Source organism: Osmerus eperlanus, chromosome 20 (assembly GCF_963692335.1).
Source record: "Osmerus eperlanus chromosome 20, fOsmEpe2.1, whole genome shotgun sequence".
Lineage (NCBI taxonomy): Eukaryota > Metazoa > Chordata > Actinopteri > Osmeriformes > Osmeridae > Osmerus > Osmerus eperlanus.
The window spans coordinates 6,674,690-6,688,679 of NC_085037.1; the positions used below are offsets into that span (position 1 = coordinate 6,674,690).

Consider the following 13,990-nt stretch of genomic DNA (forward strand, 5'->3'; position numbering starts at 1 on the left):
CAAGCAGTCAGTAGAGTTAGCCTCCCCCATGTCAAGCAGTCAGTAGAGTTAGCCTCCCCCCATTCAAGCAGTCAGTAGAGTTAGCCTCCCCCATTCAAGCAGTCAGTAGAGTTAGCCTCCCCCATGCAAACAGGTGATTTATTAGCCTCAGGTCAGCTCCAGACCAAGTCTAATTGTGTTTTTATTAATGTCTTCATTGTCACCCTTGCTAATCTGTCCTCCCAGAACCCGGTTCTGGGAGGGATGTGGCTGCTCACCACCCAAGGTACTAAGTAGAACTGTTATCCTGAAAAAAGAGCGAGGGATAAAGAGATGCAGAGTGAATGACTGAGAGACGCAAGAAGGAAGCAAAGAAGCATTACAGGGAGGGAGAGAGTGAGGCGAAACGGAGAATGACTGAGTGGAGAACAACTTGGAGGAAGAGAGCGTTAAAGTAGGAGTGAGGGGGGGGGGGGGGGGCAGGATGTAAATCAACGTAATGAATAGGGCTCATTAGTCCTGGTCATTAGCAGCCCAAGTCTGGATGAATGTTACCTCAGGGAGGAGACCAAGCTGCCTGGCTGTATGGCTGGCTTGTTAGCTGGCTGACTGGTGAGTCAGCTGGCTGACTGGGTGGTTTAGTGGGTGACACTGGGTCCCTGGCTGACACGATGCCTGACCGGCTTGTTAACTGACTGACCGGCTTGTTCCCGGACTGTCCCCTTTGTTTGTTTGTTGGTGTCTTTGTGTGAGGTGGTCCTGAGATGTGCCAGTCACCCTAGCTGCACCCCTCTCTGTGTCCACAGGCAGACCCCCAGGGTCGGGACATCGCCATCCGGCCCTTCCTGGAGCACTGTGAGAACACACACATGACCATCTGGCTGGGCATCGTCTACGCATACAAAGGCCTGCTGATGGTGAGTACCCTGGGGGGGGGGGACAGAGGGGGGTCACAGGATGGTTCATTTGAACTCTCAGTCCCTGTGTTTTTCAGCCTCAGTGAAGTGCTCTCGTCTTGTCTCCCCCCTTCCCCCTGTCTCTTTTCTCTCTCTCTCTCTTCTCCTTCTCTCTCTCTCTCTCCTCTCTCTCTCTCTCTCTCTCTCTCTCTCTCTTCTCTCTCTCTCTCTCTCTCTCTCTCCTCTCTCTCTCTCTCTCTCTCTCTCTCTCCCCTCTCCCTCCCTCCCCACTCTCTCTCTCTCTTTATCTCTCTTCCTCTCTCGCTCTCTCTCTCTCTCTCTCTCTCTCTCTCTCTCTCTCTCTCTCTCTCTCTCTCTCTCTCTCTCTCTCTCTCTCTCTCTCTCTCTGTCTCTCTCTCTCTCCCTCTCTTTCTCTCCTCCTCCTCTCTCCCTCTCTCCTCTCTTCTCTCTCTCTCTCTCTCTCTCTCTCCTCTCTCTTCTCTGTCTCTCTCTCTCTCTCTTCTCTCTCTCTCTCTTTCTCTCTGAAGCAGAGCATTCCAAATGGAATGTGACATCCTTGAAAACTTTCCTCCTCAGCCTTGCTGGGCCATTTGAATACCTTAACTCTAACCCTCACGTCAACCAGCTCCACTGTAAATAATTCAGACATTTGAGTCCACTTATAGCCATGCGAGAGAAGGAGCAAGGCAAGGGGGAGAAGGAAAAAAGAGAAAGTCATGAGGGAAAGGATGGACTGGAGGAGGGCCTAAGGAATGCATGTGAGGATTTGGAGGAGAGGAGACTGAGAAGAGGTGGAATGGCAGGAGGAAAAGAGGGGTAGAAAGAAAGGGGGAGGAAAGAGAGGAAAGAGAAAGATGGAACGAAAGTAGGATGACACCGATCGGCGTGAATAATGAAAAGAGAGTAGAAGGTAAGTGAAGAGAGCGTGGAGAAAGACAGACAAAAGAAGAGATGAGAGCAGAGAAAGGAGACTGAAGAGGAGAGAGACGAAGGGGAGGGGGGAGAAGAGGAAGAGGGGGAGAACATTGACAGACACGCGCCAGACTAGACGTCTGTGTCTGGGATCAACTGGGACAGGGTTGAGTCATCCTCCCGTCCCGTGACGCGTACGCACACACGTTTTCTTTTTTCACTCTTTCTTTTCAAAACACCACACGCACAAGACCACACAGACACATCTTACCCCCATAGAATGCTAATCTGAGATAACTGCTTTTGTAATCTCTGTGGTTGTCATTCTGCTCATTAACAAAAACAGCACATACTTCAGAACATAATTGAATAATGTATTGTAATGTGTGCATGTCACAATGGGAATGCTAAGGGAGTTTGTGGTGGAAATTCAGACACATTTTATAAAACAATTAGCATTTATAACATAACCCTCCTACTCCTTTCCAGGAAGTTGTACCAATGATGAATTAATGCGTTGAACCAGATAACTGCGACAATGTGTTTTTGTCTTTCTGTGCCTATTTCATTGCTCAAATTGAGTTAAAGGAAGTTCTCCTTCTTCTCATGCGGTACAGCAAAAGTGTATTAAAACGTTCTTTAGAGTACCCCAAATTATACAGAGAGTGTCAACCAAAATAATAACTTACAAATTTACAACCATACTTCTCACAGCCGTTGCATGTCACCAGAGTTGAAATATTATTGTTAAAAAGAGCAAATACCGTATTTCAAATAGCGTTGCCAAACGTCTCTTCCACTTTTCCTTCCTTCCTCCGGCCTCCCTCCTCCCTCCCCACTCCCTCGTCCCTCCTCCTCTTCGCTAGCTGTTTGGCTGCTTCCTGGCCTGGGAGACGAGGAACGTGAGCATCCCTGCACTCAACGACAGCAAGTACATCGGGATGAGCGTCTACAATGTGGGCATCATGTGCATCATTGGCGCTGCCGTGTCCTTCCTGACGCGAGACCAGCCCAACGTCCAGTTCTGCATCGTGGCCCTCGTCATCATCTTCTGCTCCACCATCACCCTCTGTCTGGTCTTCGTGCCCAAGGTGGGGGGGGGGGGGGGGGGGGGGAGGGAGGGAGGGAGGGAGGGAGGGAGGGAGGGACAAATAATAAATGCTTAGATGAATGGATGATTTGTCTGTCTGTCTGTTTGTCTGTCTGTAAAGACATTTCTCTGTCCCTGCGGTCAAGCTCATGTTACTGATCTTGCATTGACCCAGTATACATTCAGCATATCAGGAAGCCCCAGGAGGGAAACCTGACTCCATATCCCAGATTTCTAACCAATGCGCTCCTCTGCTTTTGGGGCGATGGGCCAATTACAGTTCATCACCATGAGGACCAATCCGATGCAGCCACTCAGAACCGAAGGTTGAAGTTCACCCAAAACCAGAAGAAGGAGGACTCCAAGACATCCACATCTGTGACCCAGCGTGAACCAGGCCAACACCTCTCGCCTCGACGGCCCTGCAGACTGACAACCACCGCCTACGTATGAAGATCACTGAGGTAAGACAGCACCTCTCTCTCCTGTTACTCTGCTCCAGTGTATAGTATCTCTCCCTGTTACTCTGCTCCAGTGTATAGTATCTCTCCCTGTTACTCTGCTCCAGTGTATAGTATCTCTCCCTGTTACTCTGCTCCAGTGTATATAGTATCTCTCCCTGTACTCTGCTCCAGTGTATATAGTATCTCTCCCTGTTACTCTGCTCCAGTGTATAGTATCTCTCCCTGTTACTCTGCTCAGTGTATAGTCTGAACCCTTTCTAACAGTGGTTCTTTAAGCATTGTCTTCTCTTAGTCAGGTAGTTAACTGTAAAAAAAACTGGCTGCGTAAAAATCAATGCGTGGATCAACCAATTCACCTACTTCCTGTGAATGTGTGCAGCTGGACAAGGAGTTGGAGGAGGTGACCATGCAGCTGCAGGACACACCGGAGAAGACCCCCTACATCAAGCAGAACCACTATCAGGACGCCAACAACATCCTCAGCATACGCAACTTTACCGATGGCAAAGGTGACAGACAGCCACCGCCAGGGTCATCACTGCCACTTGCACTGCTGTTACGCAACAACACACTAGCACCTCACATTAGTCACAGACTAGCTGTGTGTGTGTGTGTGTGTGTGTGTGTGGTGTGTGTGTGTGTGTGTGTGTGTGTGTGTGTGTGTGTGTGTGTTGTGTGTGGTGTGTGTGTGTGTGTGTGTGCGTACTTGTGGTGTGTGAGCATCAAGAGAGAAGGGGATGCAGTCCTCTGGAGTGACACTGGCTGATGTGTGTGTGCTGAAGGGCAGAGGTTAAACAGATGGGCTCTTGGTTGGGGAGGGGAGAGGCTTGTTGTTGCTCAAGTGCTTTCTTATTGGCTAATGACCAGGCTGAGCTAGTGTGCTGACTGTGGTAATTGTAGTGGATGTAAATACACAAACACAGCAGGCAAACAGACAGACAGACAAACACACACACACCATACACAAAGCCTTACTGTACAATAAATTATTATTATTTTTAGGATTCGGGTCTGAACCTCATTATAAGAAGCCCTGCCTCCCCAAACTGAAGATTGAACTCTGAACTTGAACTTTCAACACCCAAGTCTTTTCCGAGAGTAGGCTTACACCTTTTCCCCGCTCCACGTTAATCTCCAAAACAGGATTATCTATAGTGTATGAATCTAGGTTCCATCCAAGCAGATAATTTCCCTGCTCTCCAAATCCACATATGAATCCACTGTGCTTATTATAAACACCCATTGCTATAGCTATGTTGAATTGCTCTACTGGCAGAACACAAGGTTAGGATAAGTCAGCCAGCATCTTTTCTGTGAAGTAAAGCAGATTCTTAGGGTACCCGTTCTGCCACCAGGACACTTCAGTGACAGTGTGGCCTGAAATCAGGTCAGCAGAGAGAGAAGTGAGAATCTGGGACAATCAAAATTCAATCAAAGTAGTTTGGGAGATGCTGCTTTGCTAAACTGATCAAGGAGTTGGATTGGCAATACCCTCCTATAGAGACAAATCCTCATATGCACATACACACCAACACCCACCCTGCCCCCAGCACAAACAACATACAGTACATGCCTCGTACTGTGTCGCAAGCAGGATGCTAATATCTCTTTCTGTCTTTTTCTTCCTTTCTCTCTCTCTCTCTCTCTCTCTCTCTCTCTCTCTCTCTCTCTCTCTCTCTCTCTCTCTCTCTCTCTCTCTCTCTCTCTCTCTCTCTCTCTCTCTCTCTCTCTCTCTCTCTCTCTCTCTCCCTCCCTCCCTCCCTCTCACCCTCCCTCCCTCTCCCTCTCTTTCTCTCCCTCTCTCATCTATCTATCTCTTCTTCTGTATCTCTCTCTGTTCCTCCCTCTGCCTCCTTCTCTCTGTTCTCCATCTTTGATTGATGGAGCAGAGCAGAGTGTTCCTCCTGTGATGTGTGCGATAAGGATGCGAAGCCATCACTGCTCACACCCTGCTGTAAATCCACACTGGGACAATTAAAACCCCCACTTCATTCATTTATCCGTTTTACACTATTACATAGACCCACCGTGGAGAAGACATGAGGAGACATAAAACAACTGTGCGACTCCAAGCTTCATCACACACATAGACCAAGACAAAGAGCCATACCCAATGGCAGAGGTTTTAAAATGCTGTTTGGTGTTTAGATGGATTTGGAAGAACGTAAAGGTGCGACACAGCAGCCTCTTCATCAGAATCCTGTGACCACTCACTTTTCTCCTTGTGTGTGTGTGTGTGTGTGTGTGTGTGTGTGTGTGTGTGTGTGTGTGTGTGTGCAGAGGGGGAGAAGTCCGTGCTGAAGAACCACCTGGAACAGAAGCCCCAGGCTCAGTGGGGCTCTGTGGATCCTTCTAGAATAAACAGAGGCCCCTTGGAGGATATCAACTCCCCAGAACAGTGAGTTATTTTTGTTTTCCCGCTCTTCTCCCTCTTTCTCCTCTCCTCCTGTACTCCCTTCCTCCCCTGTCTGCTTGGTGTGTTTCTGCAGACTACACGTCACATGGATGGTAAGCACCAACAGCCCTGGTGGTTGCTCAGGCAACCAGCCCCTGTATAAAGGACTGGGCCTGATATGAGAGACCCTCTCTTTGGTCTCCCACACACGCACACAAACACGCTCACTTACTTGCACACACATATATTTACATTTTACATGTTATATTTTTATACTGCATTTATGTATTTTATCTAAGATACGCACACATATGAATAAATATATTCACACACAAACACACACTCACAGGTCCTGCATGACTGATTGCATGTTGTCCCAACTCTTAAAAACACATCAGTGAAGAGCATACACAACAATTAGGTGACAAAAAAGATCAGCCTTGTATTATTCATAGACAAGCAGTGGAACTTCACTAGAAATGGAGCGGGAGAGAGAGAAAGAGGGGGAGTGAGAGAGTGTGTGTGTGTGTTTCATGCATCATTGACATCCCTTCTTCCTCCCACATTCATTTAGCAAAGACTACTAAGAGAGAAGATGGAGAGAAGGAGTAAAGGAGACATGGAGCGAGGAACACGAGAGAGTGAGAGTGTAGGCACTGAATAGGGAAGAAACAGCGAGAGAAAGAGAAAGAGAGAGAGAGAGAGAGAGAGAGAGAAAAAGAGAGAGAGAGAGAGAGAAAAAGAGAGAGAGAGAGAGAGAGAGAGAGAGAGAGAGAGAGAGAGAGAGAGAGAGAGAGAGAGAGAGAGAGAGAGAGAATGGCAAGGCTTATGTAACCAGTGATTTACCACCACCTTAGGAAGCAGCTCTGAAAGAGAGAGGAGAGAACAGAAGGAGAGAACCACTCTGAGCTACTCCCATGAATGTTTAATCACATGGAGGCAGAGGAGGAGGCAGAGGAAGAGGCAGAGGAGGAGGCAGAGGAGGAGGCAGAAGAGGAGGCAGAAGAGGAGGCAGAGGAGGAGGCAGTGGAGGAGGCAGTGGAGGAGGCAGTGGAGGAAGCAGTGGAGGAAGGGGCAGAAGAGGAGGCAGAGGAGGGGGGAGTGGAGGAGGCAGTGGAGGAGGCAGTGGAGGAGGCAGTGGAGGAGGGGGCAGAGGAGGGGGCAGAGGAGGGGGGAGTGGAGGAGGCAGTGGAGGAGGCAGTGGAGGAGGGTGCAGAGGAGGGGGGAGTGGAGGAGGTGAGCCCCAAAAATTAGAAAGTGTGTTCGGAGAAAGAGGGAGAGCGAGAGATTTGAAAGAGGAAAAAAGTGCAGCAAAAGAAGCCTGAGAAAAGAGAGAGAGCCAGCAGACGGAGCAACTGAAATCCATCGCAAGACTTAACCCCCAACTACTACCCCCCAGAACTCTGAGGGGCACTCTCGTCTGTTTATTACATAACTGGTATTTGGTTATGTAATTGGCTGGGCGAGCGGCCAGACTGTTCTCCATGCCACGGCGGTGACAGACGCCATCTTTATTTTCTCTGTCGGAGGATCCGTGTAGAGGCACTGGGGTGGATGTGTGTGTCCCCCACATGTGACTGTGTCCGTGTGCCTGTGTGTGTCCACCTGAGTCGGTGCGAGCACCAGTCTGCGCGTGTGTGAACCTCGACGAGCGTCAGAGTCCTGGACGTCTCTTCACCTCCTCTCTCTCTGTACCCACAGCATACAGCGCCGCCTCTCCTTGCAGCTGCCCATCCTACACCACGCCTACCTGCCCTCCATAGGGGGGGTGGACGCCAGCTGTACCAGCCCCAGTGCCAGCCCCGGCTCCAGCCCGCGCCACAGACACATGCCCCCCTCCTATCGGGTCATGGTCTCCGGCCTGTGAGCGCCCAGCGGCCCTCCCCGCCCGTCTGCACCCGCCGCCACCCTCCCCACACCCCCGACTCCTCCGAGAAGAGGAGGGCAACGGAACACACATGGTTGTTTTCTTTTTTTTTAATGTAAATCGAACAAATACAGGTTTAAGGCTGAGGTTGTCAGTGCTACTGGAGGAAGTGTGTTGGATAGAGTCAGTTCTAGATGATCCCTCCCCTGCCTCCCTTAGCCCACATCCTCCTCCAGAGCTGAACTCCTAGGCTCGGGTCCAGTAGAGGGGGGGGAAGGGGAAGGGAAAAGGGGGGGGGGGGAGGTACAGGAGGACCTATACAAGCCCCTCCCCCCAATCCACGATCTACAACCACCTCCCCTTGGTCACCTACCTGTCCATGCAAATACATGCAGACACACACTAACACACACAAACACACACTCACCCCAGCAGCAGAGGAGCAGACGTGACCTGGAGCCTTGCTTGCTTCAAGAGGGAATCAGCCTTTTTTTTTTCGTCATACACACACGTCAAACCTGAGTATTTCACGACTTCAGTGACTGGACATAAGTGTGGCAACGTCTAACCCTAAAAAGGGATTCATTAGACACCTCCACCTCCCATGAAGAGACTTGTATATACCTTCTAACTTTGGTGTATTGTAAGCTTTGAGTATGCTGTGAATGGACTATGGGGGAGGCGTTAGCCTGTAACCAGGGATTAGCAGGTAGTGAAATTCTCCAAGGAAACCGTCGAAAGCTGGCATATTACAAAGCAAAAACGAGAGACGGAATGGATTTGTGTCGTAGGAGCGCTCCATTGTAAGTGTGTTATTATTAAGGATGTTACATGCACTGGCTGGTGGGCAAGAAGTATGATTATTGTCATTTTAGATTTCTTCAAATCCGTGACCAGCGTAATGTCAAACAATACCAGGGGCCAATTTCTTAAACTTAGAAGTAATTTCTTACTTTCCACTTTGCTAAATTTGCACCATTTGTTTTTCTCAGCAAGGATAATCTCCACGCAGGCTTTTCATTTGTTTGAAATTTCTGCTCGATTCATCTGTTTCTAAACAAGCATAATGTATTGATATTTACACCTTGAGAGGGTTTAAAGGCAGAAGGTAGGAGAAAATAGACCTGACATGGATGCACAGTAAGATAAATATCAAGACTGGATATTTGTGTTTATAGGCAAAAAAAAGCATTCAGATTTATTCTTGGAAACAAGTTGACAAAAGTATCAAAAGAAGTAGGTGTCTAGAGGTCGTAGGTCATTTGGACTCTTGACTGGCTCACAGAAGAGCTGTGGAATACACCTTGAGGACATGCCACGTCCAGGTGTTCAGCAGCAGAGGCTGACGTGGAGTAGAACATGATTTCCCTCGCTTTATTACCCAGCCCAACAACAATGGCTCCGCCATTTTGTTTTTTTGTTACCACGGCTAGAAACCCTGTCTAAGACCTGTGTTCATCTGAGAGGGCCTGGCTACAGAAGAGGCTGGAGCCAGCCAGGAAGGAGACCACAACACTGTCCAGTCACAGGAACACAGCGTCTTCAAACAGAGAAGAGAACAGACGGAGACCTTCTACACTTCTACATTCAGAAATGTTGCGGAAAAAAATACACCTGGCACTTAGCAATGGTTAACGTACCTAATGGTTGCTATGGAAATGTATTTCTGTGCAATTCAGATGGCCCTTAGGTCACACAGGGATGAATTGGGTGGTGGTGGGACAGCCGTAGACATAGCTGTCGTCATTTTCTTTGTAAAACTTCTCACAAGAACAAAAACATGCTATAAATTTGAGGTGTGTGGGGGGGGGGGTGAACTCCTTGAATAAGCTATGTATCACAGAGAGTTTGTTTCAGCATATATTTCACCATCGGTGTCTTGGTTTTTCGTTTTTAAGATGTCTGTTGAGCGCTGTGCCTGTTGTCTTCGTACTGTAACCCACAGCACATGGTAGAAGGTTGGCGCTGAGCGCTGAAAACTAGGCTAACAACAACATCCACATCGCAAGGGTATGTCCTACAACACATTGTTTCTTTTTATCACGCCTCAGTGCGTGGGCCCATGTGGGACGCGTCCCATGGACATCACCCCAAGCTGGCTGACTGGATCCCCCGTATGATGTTTCTAGACGCCTATGATGTCCTCCAACGCGTGACCGGTTAGGGGGCAGGGAGAGGAGCTTCATGTGAGGTACACTGGACTGCCATTGGACAGATTTGGTGTGACTTCCTGTCAGAGCTTTAATAACGTTGGCCCCTGCCCAGCTCCAGGGGCGGAGCTATCCCCTCCCAGAGCAGAAGTAGAGCACAGACCTCCAATGAAGCCACAGCGTCACCACCTCAGCCAACCAGAGAACCACATTCACTTCTGGAAGGTAGGGAGTGAGACACAATGGTTGGTTGTTCCTTCCAATGGAGAAAATAAATGACAACGTCCACATTTTTATATAGTACATTATATGTGATTGTGTACAATTTGCTGATACCCTGATGGTGTCAATGTATGGGATATTTGGTATTTGGCTTTCTCAAGACGGCATGAAATAAAAATGTATGATTCACATAGTTACCTCTGTTTTTGCGACTGTCGTGACAAACTCCACTCTGTTGTTTTATCCTCTCACACTGAGACAATAGTTCCTCTTTCTATCAAACTTTTCTTTTAGTTATGTTGTTGCCCAGGCACCACTACATCAAGCAGTCAATGTTGAAGCCAAGATTCTCAATGAGAAACTATTAACGTCCAGTGGAAAATGTACGTTAAGGTACTTCACAGATGCGACTGGCTCTAGATGGCAAAAGACAATAAAACACACAAACAACAAGCTTGTTTGCTAATCACCTGAATGAACCTCAGAAGGGTTACTAGTCTGTCATTCAAAAAACATAACATTGTTGGCATTTTAGATAACTTTTTAGTTGTTGTTGTTTTTGTACCAAATGCCAAATGCTGTTCATCAGGTTTTGTACTTTTTAATGTGCCCTTGTTTTGTTTATGATTAATTTACAATTTTCTTTTAACAGCTACAATATAGTTCAAATGCAACGGTGGTAGACCAAGGGCTCATCATCTCCTGTAATAAATTCTCATGATGCTCAGCAGGCTAGTGTTACATGCTTAGCCTGGGTTCCATGGAAGATTTTGGTTCAGTTCAATATTCAAACACACTTCTATATATTATAATATATTTGTATGTATCGTCATGAGGATTTCTGCAGATCATGAAACATACAGTATGTAAAAAATATAAGAAATGTGAGAAATATATAAAGTTGGGAGAATGACTAAGTTTCATACTGTTTTGTCCTATTCATCTGTGGTATTACTCCATGAAAACATTGTAGAATTTCCGTTCAATTTAGGGTAAAAATGTTTGAATGCAACAACAGTTATGAGAGGGGCAATAACTTCTTATACCAGAAAGACATAGAGAACTATATCTGTAAAAATTATAGAAGAAAAAAAATTACCTTCTACAGTTGATGTTTCAAAGGAAACATTGACACAACATCCACGATGATACTTGGAAGTCATTTTTTTCATTTACAGTATCTGTAACTATGTTATGTACAGACGAGATAGATATGAAAAACTGTGTAAAATACAATATCACGCTGAACACGAGATCATTTTGGAGCCATTGGTTGTAATAGGGATTTTTAACCAACGTTCTTCTTTAATTGTCTGAATGTTCTGGACAGCCTTTACTTCTCACATCATCATTAAATAAAGTGAGACAATGAAAATAAGCCTGTATTTTGGTTTTGCTCTCTAAACAAATGACTTAAAATCTTCAATCCACAGTTGGTTTCAAACAGAGTATACATAAAAAGTATCCAATATAGGTGAGGTGGCTATGGTGTTTTGGTCTTGAACTCTAGTCTTGCAGATTCAATCTGATCAATCAACCAATTGAAATCCCTTTGTCAGTCACATGGTTAATCAGCACCAAATTGGTCCAGGTGGGACCATTCTATAAGCATGTGTACTGTTCAGAGGGGAGCTACTACAGAGCTGTACTCAAACACTCAATGTCTTTTCAGGTAGGACAGAATTTTTAAAACGTTCTTGTCAAATGTAATACATGTCTACAGTCATGATCTGTGGATAAAGGCAGAGCTCCCTTTGTTGCATTCCATATACTAATGCTGCTTCAACAGTGGTAACTGAGGAAAAATCTTAGTGGAAGAAAAGTGTGCATATATAAATATACATACACCAAGTGCTGTGCTGACTGTATAATGTACACTGCCAAGAGTACTTTATGGCACTTTATTGAAAGAGGAAAATACAGAGCATATGAGCCTCTGTCTTACACACACACACACACTGGCACACACACTGTCTACAGAGAGGCAGCAAGAAACAAAATAAATGTGTAATGAAAAGCCAAGCCCTGTATGTTGAGCCTGATAAATAATAGAACTGTTAGGAGCCTAGCGGCAAAATGTGTGGTCGAGAGAGGGAGAGAAAGAGGCAGGACAGAAGAGGGTTGGAGAGAAAGTGAGGAAAGAATGCTTGTGTGTTGAAAGACTGTGTCCGTGTGTCAGAGATTACCAGCCCTTTCCATGGCCTTCTTAAATATTTAGCATGTCGGCGCTAGACAGAGGGGCCCAAAAGCCCAGTCCAATCCCACATGGTGGAGGAGAAAACATAGCGAGGGACAAGAGATAAGACTGAGACATATCGGGTAGACTCAACTCGACCTATCCCACTGATGATATGGATAGCCATGATAGTCGTGATGAGGGTAGAGTTGTCTAGTTGGTCAGACAGTGGATGACGTAGACGGGGATGATTAAATGACTCGGTCTCCCCCACCCACACCTGGGTGGAGAAACACGCACAGAAGCCCCGTTTGAAGTGCTCTTCCTCGCTGACATCTTCAGGTAGACACTCATGAGGTCGATTGGTTGAAACCAGGCATCGGAGTTGCCTCACCAAAACATGATCGATGCGTGACGTTTTTCACAAGGAACCACGCAGAGCCTCTGAAGTTGTTTACCATTCAGCCATTTTATCATGTCTTAAACTGCAACGCCCAAATGATTACATACAAGCCATGTACAACATCTGATGTATGGGGAAAATTTGATTCCTGTTTGAAAAACAGCCCTGTCCAGCAAAAGGGAGCAGACCAGGAGTGAGTTATGTCATCATGCACAAGCCGTGTGATTAGAGAGAGAGTTATGGCCAGTACTTCCACTCTCCCCATCTCAGATTGATGTCCAGCATGCCCTCATGGCACGCTGCTCTGCTGAACTGTACATCCTCAGCATGGACTTCTTCTGACCTTGCTGCTGTGCGGTGTTAGTGTGGTGTTAATGTATGTTGACCTCCTTTACTTTAGGCCTCTGGTTGCCAGTGGTATAGCTAATAATGTTTATCATTTTAAGTATTGGTGGTACTATACATTGGGAGTTTGTGTTTATATCCATTTCGTAGCATTCAGAGCCTTAAGAGGTGTGGAAGTCTGAATTGTGGTCAGGTGCAGCCTGTTTACTTTACTTATCCTTGACGTGTCTAGAGCTTGTTTGGAGTCTACCTATTTCATATAAGGCCCCACAATTTACACTGTATGTCAGGAAAAGAATCAAGTCCAAGGAACTCTGAAGACCTTTGCCATGAAATTGTAGTGAGGCACAGATCAGGATAAGAGTATAAAACATTTTCTATTTTTGTGTTCCAGGAACACAGTGGCCTCAATTTGTGAAATGGAAGAAGTTTGGAACCAGCAGGACTCATCTTAGATGTGGCCGTTCGACAAAACTGAGCAACCGTGAAAGAAGGGCCTTGGTCAGGGAGGTGACCAAGGGACCCAAAGGTCACTCTGAGAGCTTCAGAAGTCCACGGCAGAGATGGGGAACCTGCTAGATTGACGACTATTTCAATCGTTTTTATGGTAGAGTGGCCACGCCTGAATAAAAGGCGTTTGACAGCCCACTTGAAGTTTGACATATGGCATTTAATGAACTCGGAGCATGAAGAAAAGAGGATTTGATCTGTGTCTGACAAACACCACTGTTGGTAATCTGGCTAATACCACCCCTACGGTGAAGCATGGTGGTGCCAGCATTATTCTATGAGGGCGCTTTTCAGCAGCTGGGACAGCGAGACTTGTAAGCCTTGATGGAAGGATGAATGCATCCGGATACAGAGGACCTCACACTGGGGCGAGAGTTCACCTTTTAGTACAATGACCCGAAGCATACAAACAAGATAATGCTGGAGTGGCTTTGGGACAAGTCTGTGACTAACTTTGAGTGGCCCAGCCAAAGCCCAGACTTAAACCCCATCTGAAGATAGCAGTTCACACACCCAACTGACAGAGCTTGAGAAGATCTGGCAGGAAGGGGATAAATGAC

The 13,990-nt window shown here is 46.7% G+C and overlaps 1 protein-coding gene across 1 annotated transcript in view; it reads left to right on the forward strand.

Moving 5' to 3' along the window:
• gabbr2 (gamma-aminobutyric acid (GABA) B receptor, 2) overlaps positions 1-11,374 on the forward strand; it is a 114,874-nt gene extending 103,500 nt beyond the window's left edge. Inside the window, 9 exon segments of the mRNA XM_062487218.1 lie at positions 786-896; positions 2,675-2,899; positions 3,179-3,200; positions 3,203-3,282; positions 3,284-3,319; positions 3,321-3,362; positions 3,742-3,871; positions 5,643-5,760; positions 7,459-11,374. Coding sequence (XP_062343202.1) covers positions 786-896; positions 2,675-2,899; positions 3,179-3,200; positions 3,203-3,282; positions 3,284-3,319; positions 3,321-3,362; positions 3,742-3,871; positions 5,643-5,760; positions 7,459-7,624 — 930 coding nt within the window. The 3' untranslated portion in view covers positions 7,625-11,374.
• The last annotated feature ends 2,616 nt before the right edge of the window (positions 11,375-13,990 follow it).